We start from the raw sequence: 14,357 nt of genomic DNA, 5'->3' as shown, positions 1-14,357 counted from the left end.
TTCTGGAGTAAGATGAAATGTCAGTTCTTTCTATTTGCATTTAACTAATGGCCAGAGATGTGGAACATATTTTCCTGACTTATTAGCCATTTGTACTTCTGAGAGTTGTCTGTTAGTTCTTTGAATGGACCTTTTATTTTAGGGGGCGTCTAATTTTTTTTAGAATTCTTATCTAGATACTAGTCTTCTGTCTATGAATAGCTGGCATTTTCTTTTCCTGATATAGGTTATCTCTCTACTCTGTTGGTTTTTCCTTTGCTGTGCAGAAGCTTTTTAATTTGACATCCGCTTGTTGGTAATTGATGTTATCTCTTGTGCAATTTAGGTTCTGTTCAGAAATTCCTTACCTATGCCTATGTCTTCAAGAGTTTTACCTACAGTATTTTAACTTCCAGCAGGTTAAGTGTTTTAGTTTTAACGTCTAAACCTTTGAGCCATTTTGATTTTACTTTAGTACATGGTGAGACATATGGGCGTAGATTCAATTTTCTGCTCATGGATATCAGTTTTCCCAGCACCATTTGCTTAAGAGACTATCTTTCCTTCAGAGTATGTTTTTAGCCCCTTTGTCAAAGACTAAATGACTGAACATAGCTGGAGTCATTTCCAAATCCTCTGTTTTGTTCCATTGGTCCATGCATCTGTTATTTTTTTTTTGTACCAAGAACCAACTCAGCGTTGCACTTGCCAGGCAGGTGCTCGTGCCACTAATCTATATCCTTGGCCCCACACATCTGTTCTTGTGCCAGTAACATGTTGTTTTATCACTGTAGCTTTGTAATATAACTTGAAGTCTGGGATTGGGTTACTTTGCTCTTCTTTGCTCTGGTTGCCTAGGATTGGTTTTGGTATTCTCTCTTCTGCTTCCATAAGAATTTTAGGATTGTTTTCTCTAGTTCTGTAATGAATGCTGGTATTTTCATTTGGATTGCATTAAATCTGTATGTCACCTTTTGAAATATGGTCATTTTGACAATATTCTGCCTACCCAGGACCAGGGCATATCTTTCCAATTTCTGAAGTCTTCTTTGATCTCATTCCTCAGAGTACTACAGTTTTTGTTTACGAACTCTTTCATTTCCTTGGTTAGGTCAATTCCTAACTATTTCATTATTTTGAAGCCATTATGAATGGTGTTGTTTTCCTAACTTCTTTCTCAATGGGTCCATTATTGGTATATAGGCATCCTATTGATTTTGGTGTGTTGATTTTGTATCCTGTACATTACCAAATTTGTTGATTACTTCTGGGAGTCCTTTAGTACAGTTTTTTGGGTCTTTTGTATATAGAAGGAAATAAGGAAAGTTTGACTTCTTCCTTGTATTTCTTTCTCTTGCCTGATTGTTCTGGCTAATGTTTCTAATACTGTATTAAACAGGAATAGTGATAGTGAACATTGTTGTCTTGTTCCCAATTTTAGAGGGAAAGCTTTCAGCTTTTCCCCACTTAATATGATATTGGAAATAGGTTTGTCAAAAGTAGCTTTTATCAGATTCAGATAAGGTCCTTCTATGCCTATTTTCTTCACGGGATTTTTTTTTTTTTTTTGTCATGAATGGATATTGGGTTTTGTCAAAGGCCTTTTTTGAATCTGTTGGAATTATGTGATTTTTGTCCTATTTATGTGATGTATTATATGTATTGATTTTCATATGTTGAACCATCTCTGCATCCCTTCAGTGACTTCTACTTGATCATGATGTATGATCATTTTGATGATTTCTTACATTTTGTTTGCCAGTGTCTTGGTGAAGACTTTTACATATATGTTCATTAAAGAGATTTAACTGTAGTTTTCTTCTTTTGTGGGGGTGGTCCTTGTCTGATTTTGGAATCAGGGTCATGTTAGCTTCCAGGAATGAGTTTGGGAGTACTCTGTCCCTCTCAGTTTCATTGAAGAATTTGAATAATACTGACCTTCAATCTTGCCTGAAGTTCTTGTAAAATCCAGCTATGAATCCATCTGGTCCTGGGCTTAACTTAGTTGGTAGGTTCTTTTTATTACTGCTTCAATTTCATGGCCTTTTATTGGACTATTCAGGGTTTTTAATATCTTCTTGTTTAAGTTTTGGTAGTGCATATGTATCTAGGAATGTCCATTTCTTGAGGATTCTTCAATATATTGGAATACAGGTTTTCAACGTAGTTACTAATAATCTGGATTTTGCCAGTATCTTTTGTGATTTCATATTTTTCATTTGTATTTGCATTGGAGTGGGTCTTTTTTTTCTTTTTTTGGGAAGATTGGGTAATGTTTTGTCTACTTTGTTTTTCTTTTGTAGAACCAGTTCTTGGTTTTACTTACTCTTTGCTTCTTCATTGACTCATTCATTCTTAATATTTTTAGTCTCAACTTCATTAATTTTTGCTCTGATGTTTACAATTTCCTTCCTTATAATATCTTCAGATTTGGATTGTTCTTGTTTTACCAGGACCTTGAGGATTGTCATTAGGTTAGTTATTTGGACTTTGTTGTTCTCATGTAGGCATCTATAGCTTTAAATTTCTTATTAGGATTGATTTCATTAGGTCCTTTTAAGTTATGGTATCTTTTACTGTAGTTATCCTTTGATTCTAGGAGCTATGTCATCTCTTCCTTGAATTCTTCTGTGACCCATTAATTACTGAAGAGTGTATTGTTTAATTTCCATATGTTTGCATATTTTCTCTGGTTTCTTTTGCCCTTGATTTCTAGTTTCATTGCACTATGATCTAATAATATGCATGGAATAATTTTTATTCTTTTTCATTTGCTTAAACATGCTTTATGGAGTTGTCTGTGGTCTGCCTTGGAGAAAGTTCTGTGTTCTGCAAAGAACACATATTCTGTTCTCAGATGAAATACTCCATAGGTAGTCAGTTTGTTTCAAGATTTATTTCTACTTTAATATTTTTGGGGCGTTTTTTTGTTTTTTGTTTTGTCTAGTTGATGTATCAATTTGGTTCTGGTGTATTGACATCCCCCACTATAATTTTGTTGATGTCTATGGGATCTTTTATGTCAAGTAGTGTTTGTCTTATGAATTGGGTTTGCCTCTTTTTGGTGCATATATGTTAATAACTTTTATATTTTCCTGTTTAATTGTTTTTTTTTAAATTGTTTTCTTAAGCAATATGTAGTAGTGAGCTACTGGTTTAGCTTTATGTTTACTTTGTCCAATAATAGCATTGCTACTCCTGCTTGTTTTGCCATTTCCCTTGTATAGAATATTGTTTTTTATCCTTCACTTTTTAATCTGTGAATTTCTTTTTAGATTTAAGTGTATTTCTTTCATATAGCATACTGTTGGGTTTTTTTTTTGTTTTATTCTGCCAAGCTGTGTCTGTTGATTGGTGAATGAAGACCATTATCATTGAGAAGTATTAATGAAAGGTATTAACTTGTTCTTTTCATTGCATTATTTTCCAGTTGCCAATTTCATTTTTTTTCCCCTTCTGCTTTTCTGCTCATGCTGCCTTATGTATTGATCCTACTAGACATTTTGGCATTGTTGGCTTCATTGTCTCTTTCCAGGATATCCTTTAGAATTTTTTTGGAGTGCTGGTTTGTTGGTCATGAATTTCTTAAAGTGTTCTTTATGGTGAAAGATATTACTTCTCCAGGAATTCTGAAAAATAGTTTTGTAGGAAATACCAGTCTGGATTGGAAGTGGTTTTCTTTTAGGGTTTACATACTCTACTCCAGGCTCTGCTGACCTTTAAGGGTCATACTGAAATGTCCCCTGTAATTCTAGTGGGCACACCTTTCTAAGTGATTTACGTAACACTTTTCTCTTAACAGCTTGGAAGATTTGGTTCTTGTGTTGGACTTCTGGGATTTCGACTGTGATGTGTTACGGAGAAGCTCTTTTCTGGTTATGGCTTTTTGGAGTTCTGTATGCCTCATTTATCTATGTGTTAAATCCTTTCCCTATATACATAAAGTTTTCTGCTGTTATTTCTGTGAACAGGTTTTTTATGCCATTTGTGCTGTCTTCTGATTTTTCACTAATTCTAGTTCATGTTTAATTATTTATCTTTGCATTGTCCATCAGCCTTTGGATCCATTTTTCATATTCTCTCATTATTTTTAAAGTATTTCTAAGTATATGGTCACAGGCATCAGTCCTATCTTCTTCAAGGGATGATGCTCTGTCCTCACATATGCCACTTCTGTTGTCCATAGATTATTTTCAATAGAAAGAGTTTTTAATCTCTTGGATTTGTGTTTGGGATCTTTTTATGATTTCTAGTTTCTTGATAAAATGGTCATTTGTGTTTTGTATCATTTTATTTAGCTCAGCTAGCTTTTTAATAGTGCCTTCTATAAACTCACTGTTTTGTTTTAAAGTCTATTCTCTGTCTGGTTATATCTTCTCTGAGCTCCTTGAGCACTTTATTGATCTGTTTTTTATCTTGTCTTTTATCATTTCAAGTAATTGAGCTGTACTGCTTTTCATTTTATCCCCTTTTCCCCATGGATCACCTTCAATGGAGTTGGGGTTTTTTGGAGGCATTTTATTACCTTGTCCTCTCATCTTTCTATTGGCAGGTGTTGTGTGTTTGCATGTGCACATGCATTTATCTGTGCACATGCACAGGGGTTTGGGAGTTGATTATATTGGAAAGGCTTTGTTGCTAGAATGGAGATCTATTTATTTAGTGTCTACTTTTCAGTAATACACTCTGGACATGGCTAACTACAGGCCTTTACCTTTGTCTCATGTTCCAGCCCCCTCCATTAATTTGGTAGGGGAAGATGCTATATAATTGGCCCAGCACTCAGTTCTTTCAAAATGGACCATAGTATTGTTAATGACACAAAGACAGTGCAGGTGTTGGAATTCAGAGAAAACCAATTAATAGCAGCAACTATACCACCCTGACAATAGCAACAAAATTAGCAACAATAATAGAGTCAAAGACAAACTGGATATTGACATACCATAAGAACAAATATTGTACCACCCTTAGCCATAGTAAAGAAATGTGTCATTATAGTTTAAAGACAATGCTAATACTGACTACTAAATGTAAGAAATATACCTCAACTAACAATAGAGAAGAATTCAACAGTAATATTAGAGAGTTAACTATCTAAAGATTAATAAAGCATAATGCTTATACTAGTAAAGACAGAGGGAATGGACAAGGAGAGAATGAAAGAAATAAAATTTGAAAAATCAGTTAAAGATCAAGAGAAAAAAGTGAGATAAAGGATCCTGTTAAGCAGTAAAAGGAATCAAATGGAATTAGATTAAAAAAAAGAAAAGAACAAACAAAAAGAGGGGAAAAAATAAGGTAAAAATAAGAAAGAAATTAAAAGAAAAAAAAATGCAAACCTCAAAGTAAATCCTCTTTACCTTATTGTTTATTGGTAAAATCTGTTTTTTAAGAACTACTTTCTAAAGCATTATTCTCAAACTGGTTCTTACCACATATTCATGGCCTCACCCGATCCTCTCCAAATCAGATCAGCTAGGCATAGAGCCCCAGGTGTGTGAACTTTAAACCCTCTTCTCCCCATCTGTGTCTTACCAGTTAGTATAATATTCAACATGAAAAGCTGATTTCTAGAATATATGATACTATAAATCTGGAGAAATTGCCTGTATTTCCTTCTTAGCAATCTAACTGGAATATCTTTATTCCATAGGTCAAGGGACTTAGGTATTCAAGTACCTACTATTTCTGTAAAGCAAAGGTTATTCCTAAATAACATATTTTATCGGTCACATCTTTTTTATTTTATGGAAAAAAGTAAAGCAAAATTTCAACAGCGTAATAGACTAGTAATAGTTAATACATTGAGTATTGTTATCTTTAGTTAATCAGAGTAGAAAATATGGGCATAAAAAATTTTACAAATGATATTAGCACAAACCTTTCTTTTCAGTGAACTAAGAGAAACTAGTAGCATAAGTATCTTGGATTTTTTTATCTTTTCCCTTCCTTCCTTTCCCCTCTCCCCCATCCTAGTTCCTTTTTCCTTTTGAACAATTTCTTCCCATTTCACAGTATCTATTGTACATTTTGAATCTGATTTACTCTATCAGTTTCTCACACCAGGGAGGCAATATAATATTTACCTGTGTGAGTCTGATTTATTTCATGATGAGTATGGTCTCCAGTTGCATCCATTTACCTATAAAAGTCTCAATTATCCTTCCTGATGGCTGAGTAGTATTTCATTGTGTAAAAAGACCACATCTTTTTTATGCCCTCCTTGTTTGATGGGCATTTGTGTTGATTCCAAGATTTAGCTATTACAAATTGACTAGTCAACATCTTTTAATATTTAGTTTATATGTGAATTATTAAGCTTTAATAGTTAGCTCATACAGTTTTAAAATATTTTTATTAAGGACTCAGTTAAAGAAGTTCCTCGGAAAATCAGTGAAGAGAGCAAAGCACCTTGCTGAGGAATATGGCGAACGTGCTATAAATAAAGTTAAAAGTGTAAGAGATGAAGGTAAATAAAGTAAAAACATTTTAACTAAATATTCAATAAATTTGCAGTCATCTAAATTTAGTCTATAGTTCATAAAAAACATTCTATTTTATTGACTTGTGCTTTTATATCTAACATTGTGTTTTAGTGAATCATACTTCACTTAATTCTATGAGTACAAAAATGAATTTGTACATATTTTCTGATTGTGACAGCCTACAAGGGTTGATCATTTAATAATCAGTTATAAATCAGTTTTGTTATTATTTTCGTTTTTATAAATATTTTCAAAATTAGGTAAATTCTGTAAGTTTGCATAGATCTTAATTTCCTATGCCTTTGTCATTATTGTACTGATATTTTAAAATTTAATGAGCACTTATATATTATTTTTTATGTCCCAGACACTGTTCTAGGCATTTTTACCTGTATTCATTTAATTCTATAAAACCCCTATGTGGTATGTGGGGATTTTTATCCCCATTTTATAGATGAGAAAATTGAAGTATAGAAAGGTTGACTAACTTGCCTGTGATCACACAGATAATAAATAAATGATTTAAACCTAGGCAATCTGGCAGAAGTCTCTGTGCTGTTAATATGATATATAGTAATAGATAAATTTTGCTTCTCTATTGAATGAACTTTCTTGGTAAGTATATGAAAATATGATAGTAGCTATATCTATATAGCTGGTAATAATTTCTGTTGCTTTACTCTTTAGTGTTTCACACTGATCAAGATGATCCTTCATCAAGTGATGACGAGGGAATGCCTTACACAAGACCAGTTAAATTTAAAGCAGCACATGGTTTTAAAGGACCTTATGATTTTGATCAGGTCAAAGTGGTACAGGATCTTAGTGGGGAACATATGGTAAGTAATGTTTTAGGAGTCAAACTTTTTCTTGAGAGAAATAAGTTAGCGTATATAAAACTGATCTGTACTTATGTATATGTTTTTGCTCGGCAGACTCAAGAAATGTGAATTTATATTAATATGATATAATGAATATATAAATGTCATAGTCAGTTTTTCATTGCTGGGACAAAATACCTTACATCCACAACCTAAAGGAGGAGAGGTTTATTTTGGCTCATGGCTGCAGTCCCTGGTCATTTGGCAGTAAAGCAGAATCAGCATGGTTAAAGAGCATGGCAGATGAAAGCTATTCGACCCATGCTGGCTAAGAAGCAGAGACAAGGGAGAAGCCAGGGAGGGAAATACAGGTTACACCCCCAGTGACCCAGCTCCAACCGGCTCCACCTCCTGACAGCAAGTCAGCTATGAAAGCATCAGTGGATTAATCAAGCCATTGATGAGTATAGCCCTGCCATGATGCAGTCACCTACCAAAAGCCCCACCTGAGTGCATAACAGTTTTGGGGGAACAGATCTCAATTATAGCAATAATAATGTAGAATATATCTCTGAGCTATTTTTCAAGAAGTGATGAATCAAGCCCTTAAATTCTAGGCCTCTGCAGAGTTACCAGTGTCTAAATCAGTTAAATTATAGGGTGGTCTGTCACTTTGAAAAATGTTTAATATGTTCCCTATTTTAATAATTTAAACAAGTATTTCAGAACCCCAATATATTTTTAAAGTAGAACAAGGAGAGAAGTAGAAGTTTGTGTTGTCCATCAGAATTCAAATGTACCAACATAGATGAAAGTACACAAATTGTATTACAGTTGTGCCCTGAAAATGTAGGAACACGGGGAAAATAGCAGTAAAACTTAGAAGTGGACCATGATTCTGTCTGCTTGATCATGGATCTGGTCAGATTTTAAGTCTTAAAGTTGGTTTAACTAGAAAGAAGCAGCCATGAACATTAGATGGCAGCCAGTTTAGAATTTAAATTTTGGTGCTTATAATCTACATACATGATTATAGTACTAAGGAGCCTGATGAATTTTCTCGTTCTATGTGGGGCTCTCTCATGGTATCATGTTTACATAGAATCTCATTGTATCAGCCTCTGAATGGGAATTTTTTGATTTACGTGAGTTTTGTAGAAATGAATTTTAGTCTAATAAAATGAGCTAGTGCTTCTAACTTGGATAATCTTTTTGATACACCTGAATGTGTGTCACAATAGAATTTAGTCTTTAACCGCCCTCCCAACATACACTTCCTCAGTGTTTCAGTATCTACAGATTCAAGCCATGTACCACAGTCTTACTTCTAGGGAGAAAAGTAAGGGGAGACCATACCATTCCAATACTTACTTCTGAGTGTCCACTGCCATGAGGGTCATGGTGAATGTGGCCCATATTCTTTTCTAGCACTGGTTAGGGCTGGTTAGTGTCATGCTGAGGGCTCTCTCTTCTCCCTTCATTTCAGCTAGGCGACTGAAATCCCACACTAAGATTGTGTTTCTCTCATTATGTTTTCTGGCTACTTTGGAACTTTCATTTCCATTAATGTATGGCAATGATTTAGGGTCTTGAACTTGCTAGTTTAAATTGCAGTAAACTGTAATTCTGTAGTGTTATAATGCCACTGGACTTCTGGCCAAAAGCGGTGCGAATAATGTGAGTATTATCTTAGCCGTTATTATTTAACATAATTTTAAATTTTGTCTTAATGTCTCTAAAGTTTTCAGAGTAATACCTTTGAACTTTCTTTTGTTTTTATAGGGAGCTGTTTGGACCATGAAATTTTCTCACTGTGGCCGATTACTTGCCTCAGCTGGACAAGACAATGTAGTGAGAATATGGGCTTTAAAAAATGCTTTTGACTATTTCAACAATATGCGAATGAAGTACAATACTGAAGGTATTTTTGATTTATTTAACAATCTTGTGAAATGTAGAATTTTTACATTTAAGTGTAATACAGGTTGAGAATCCATGATCCAAAATCTAGACTACTATGTAATCTGAAATTTGTTGAACATCAGTATGATGCTCAAAAAGTTTTAAATTTTTAAAGAATTTTAAGTTTTGGATTTTTAGATAGGGATATTTAACTGGTAAAACCTAAACAAATATTCCCTAAACCCAAGAAACTCCAACATGTGATGAGGTACTGAGCCTAAATACCCTCCTTATGTGGCAGTCATTTGCAGTAAATACTACTAAGCATAAGATCCAAAACTAAAAAAACAGAAGTGACTAGCAAAAAGCCTCTAAACTCAATGTAAAGTATTAGCAGAAAACTTTTGACCTATTCCTTTTCAAGTGTAGTGCATAGTTTACTTCATCCACCACTGAAAACAAAGTCATTTAGTTTTCTTTAGTAATCTTCATTTCTGTCCAGACTGAAGTGAAAGATGTAGTTAAACTGGAAAAAGAATGAGAATATATACCAACACAGTGAGTAAAGAATGATTAAGGAAACAGCCTTGCAAAGTAAAGTCAAATTGTCAATATAGCAAGGGATATATGAAAAAATATTAAGTGAAATCGAAAAACCTCAGAATATTGTGTATATAAACACCAATTATTCTTATGTAAGAATATTTATGTTTAAGCCGGGCATGGTGGCACATGCCTATAATCCCAGCACTCACCTGAACTGCATAGTGAGACCCTGTCTTAGTAAGAACAACAACAAAAAAAGAATATTTATGTTTGGTGTTATCAGGAAAGTTTATAAAATTGGCATAAATTGGAGCTTTAAGTTTATGGGATTCTTTTCTTTATAGTTATTTAATGTGTAATAAATTTTCTCGACAAACTATTCTCCTCCCAATCACCTAACGCTGGAAACATAGCATTTTAAGGGATTTGGAGAAAGGAGAATACAGACAGCCAAGGTGACAATGTAGAATACAGAATACCAGTTTGCAGAACACAGAAATCTTGAGAGATTCACTTAGCTGGCAAGCTAGGCCCCTCTGTTTTTTGAAAACCCCTGTGAATTTACTTCTGCATTATGTTGTAATATATAATTGAAAATGATGATCAGTTTGACAAAAAAACTATGTTTTCTAAACAGTGAGTTTTTTAGTTTTAGCTGGTTTTTTTTTTTTTTTTTTTTTTTTTTTTTTCTTTTCATTTTCTGGAGCAGCAAAACTATTTTAGTGGTTCTTGAGATGTAACACTACCCACACCTTTCCTTGCCCTTTATTGTTCTTGCTGCTTGTTATTTTAAATGAGAATGTGTTCATTATGAATACTGAGAATTTAACAGTATTTTGATTACTTAGTGAAGTGGTTAATCCATTTTATAAAATTTTTATTTAAAAATGATAAAAATGGGTCTGGAGGTACAGTTCAGTGTCAAAATGCTTGCCTAGCATGCATGAGGCCTTGGGTTCAATCCCTGGTATCACACCAAAAAAAGATGCAAACAAATATTTTGGTGCTTACGGGATTATATTTGTTTAGAAAAGGCATTTTTCCATAATATCATGTTCTATGACTATTAATTAGGAATTACTGTATGATTTCTTAATATTTTTGGTGCATGAGTATGTGTACACAGTATACCTTTTTACAACTATTATGCTGTTTTTAGGACGTGTGTCTCCGTCACCTTCTCAGGAAAGTTTAAATTCATCAAAATCTGATACAGATACAGGGGTATGTTCATTATTTTATGGCTACTACTGTGAAATACTATGATTTGTTTACCATAAAGTACCTTTCTATTTAGTAGAAATTATAGTTGCATGAAGGCACTTAATTAAAATTAAATATAATCATTAGAAATAAGGTTTATCTATTACACAGACATTCCTCATTTAAACACTGTGCTCCTTTCCTGAAACTAGGTTATTAATTGAATTGATGGCTAAATGTGGAGTTAGTTGTGTATATATGTACATTACGATGTTCAGAACAAAGAAATGGTTAAAGGAAACTCCAGATTCATGACTTTGCTTTTATTTACATAACACTTACATGCAGTACTATAATGTATAACAATATAAAGCTACAGCATTGTGTAAACACGGTATGCTGTACAAAAAGCATGGAGGCTCTATAAACAAGATAACAAGATGTACAAAACTGTACCAAAAGAAGAGACTGCTTGTAAGTCCCAACAGCATACCTCAGTCCTAAGTGCAAAGAGTTGGTTAAGCAAGTAGGTCTTTAAATGAGGAATATCGTAATTGATAACTAAACAGTTTTCCTATTTAAAGGTTGCTAGATAATTGGCAGTATTCCTTAAGATACCATGCAATGAATGTAAACTTACGTGAAACAAATCCCCTCCCCTAAGATCCATATTAGATATTTTAAAAATAATAATAGATGCCATTTTATGGTTTAAAACTCTCATAGCTCTTTATCACCTTCAGAGTAAGGTCCATGCTAATAGTGCCTTATCTTACCTATTAAACTTCGTTCTAATTGCCTAGTGCCTATGTGTCCTACTTGCTTGCTAGATAGAGGTTTGTATCCTAAGCACAGTACTTGCTGTTTACTTTACCCCTAATGCCTTCCCTGCCCCTCTGTTGTTGTTGTTGTGATTGTTGTTTGGTTTTTGAGATAGATTATCACTGTGTTACTCCAACTTCACCTGGAACATACAGTGATTCTCCTGCCCTAGCCTTCCAGGCACTAACATTGCAGGCCTGTGCTCCCATACCTGGCTTCTGTCACTTCCTTCAGCGCAAAGCCCCACTCATTCTTCAAGATTCAGCTCAAATATCTTACTTTTTCTATTAATTTCCCTAAATACAGCAAGCAAAGTTGTTCTTCATTGTTGTTCTGATAGTATGTCATATATATTTTATATTAATGTTATTTATCACATCTTACTTGTCAGTTTATCTTCCTAGCTAGGCTTTGGGCTGATTTAAGGCAAAAAAAAAATTGTACTTAAGAGATACAGTACCCTTGGACTATAACCCCACGGTGATTGTTGTATGCCTACAATCAGTGTAGAATCCATGCCTCTGTTCTTTTATAGTGTTGCCCATATCTGGATGTCTTCAGTATCCCTTCATTTCATTCACCATTCTTCATGGCCCACTTCCTCCATAAAGCCTTCACCAACTAATAGAGTGGTGAAAACTTTTGCTACTTTGCTTTAATGAAAAGGGTTTGCTTTTTATTAGTTTAATTTACCATAGTTTCCAGGAACTGATTAGTATTAAAAACAGAGACTATGTATCAACTTTTATTATGCTTATTTTACCAATCCCACTTACAGATTCTTGAGTACTTCCATCTACTTTAAAAATCCTGAATAACTACAATTTTGAATGAATACAAGGCCCTTTAAATGAGGACTGTCATATTTCTTTAACACAATAATGAGTAATCCTCTGGTATACTGTGATTTTTTTTCTGGAATAGTTGAGTAGCTTGTATCTGGCTTTTGGGAAAAGATCATTTGTGATTTCTTTCACTTCTGTCATTCTATTTGGAAACAGTTAAAGGAGGCGTTTATTTCACATGGCATTCAAGTTTGGTATCTGGAATTATCTTTTAACCTAGCCCTAGGTGAGGTGAGGCACAGTGTAAGTACAATGGAATTTATTTTCACTGATACGTATGTGGTTTTTCCCTTGTGATAGTATTATTTGATCTTTTAAAATAGTTACTCTTTTGTTTTCTCATCATCCATATAAAATAGAATATGTAAAAGTACCCATTATAGCTGGGCTTGGTTGTGTATGCTTGTAACCCTAGCACTTGGAAGGCTGAAGCAGGAGGATCTCTGCAAGTTCAAGGCTGCATAATGAGCCTTAGAAATACCAAGTGACTCACCAGTCCCACCCCATTGGTACATATAACAATTAGAGAATTAGAACTCAGCTCTATTCTGGCTCTAGAACATACACTCTTAACTATTAATCTTCACGAGTTGACATCTTATTTGTTGTTTCAAACGTTACATCCTAGTGGAAGAAGATAGAGCAACAAAATAAGTGAATTTTGTAATATATTAGAAGTTAATTTTTAAACTTCTTTATTAAGGTGTGGTTGACATACAAAAACTCCTACACCTTTAATACATACAATTGGGTCAGTTCAGAGATAACTGTACAACCATGAGCCCATCTCCAAAATCTACACCATAAACCTATCAACTCCAAAAATTTCCTCCTACTCTGCTACTGTTTAAGATCAACACTCTAGCACATTTTAAGTATATAACACATTATTATTAACTGTAGTCATTATATTGTGCAGTAGACTTCTGGGACTTTCTCATTTTATATAACTGAAACTGTATCCTTCAACTAATATGGCCTCATTTCCCCCTCCTGTGGTCCCTGCCAACCACCATCCCACTCTGCTTCTATAAGTTTGACTGTATTCACTATAACAATACAAGTGATATTAGTACTTGTCCTTTTTTGTCTAGTTTATTTCACTTAGCATATCTCTTTGATCCATTCATTCATCTCTCCAGAGATATTCAGGTTACTTGCCTGTCTTGGCTCTTGTGAGTAATGCTGTAGTGCACATGAAAATAAGATACCTCTTTGAGATCCTGGCTTCAGTTCCTTTGTATATATTGTATAGAAGTAAGGGCGGTACTGGGTCTCACGGCGGCTCTACTTTCAATTTTTTGAGGAACCTCCACACTGCTTTTTATAGTGGTTATGCCAGTTTACATTCACACGAACAGTATGCAAGCATTATTTTTTTCTCCACATTCTTTCCAGCCTTTTTTTTTTATAATAGGCATCCTAACAGGTATGAGGAAATACATCTTTGTGGTTTTTGCAAATCAGGTTTCCTTGATGCTGTATGATGTTGAATGAGTTCCTTTTCTTGGACCTGTTGCTCATCTGTATGTCTTTGTAAAATATCTAGTTCCTCTGCCCATTTTTAACTGAGTTATTTGGTTTGGTTCTAGTTTGGTTTTTTGCTATTCAGTTGTAGGGATTCTTTATATATTTTGGGTATTAACCATTATAGGATATTTGGCTTATAAATATTTTCCCCCTCCCATAGTTGCCTTTTTATTTGGACAGTTGTTTGCCTTTTTTTTTTTTTTTTTTTTTTTTTTTTTTTT

The 14,357-nt window shown here is 33.9% G+C and overlaps 1 protein-coding gene across 1 annotated transcript in view; it reads left to right on the top strand.

Annotated features, from left to right (window-relative positions):
• Wdr44 (WD repeat domain 44) overlaps positions 1-14,357 on the top strand; it is a 106,413-nt gene that overhangs the window by 56,349 nt on the left and 35,707 nt on the right. The window contains exons 9-12 of the mRNA XM_005410462.2: positions 6,345-6,451; positions 7,155-7,306; positions 9,071-9,209; positions 10,896-10,960. Coding sequence (XP_005410519.1) covers positions 6,345-6,451; positions 7,155-7,306; positions 9,071-9,209; positions 10,896-10,960 — 463 coding nt within the window. The remainder of the gene's footprint in view (positions 1-6,344; positions 6,452-7,154; positions 7,307-9,070; positions 9,210-10,895; positions 10,961-14,357) is intronic.

The sequence above is a fragment of the Chinchilla lanigera genome, unplaced genomic scaffold, assembly GCF_000276665.1.
Source record: "Chinchilla lanigera isolate Chin_1 unplaced genomic scaffold, ChiLan1.0 scaffold00133, whole genome shotgun sequence".
NCBI lineage: Eukaryota > Metazoa > Chordata > Mammalia > Rodentia > Chinchillidae > Chinchilla > Chinchilla lanigera.
Note: the sequence above shows the minus strand (reverse complement) of the source record. Positions and strands in the feature narration are given on the sequence as shown.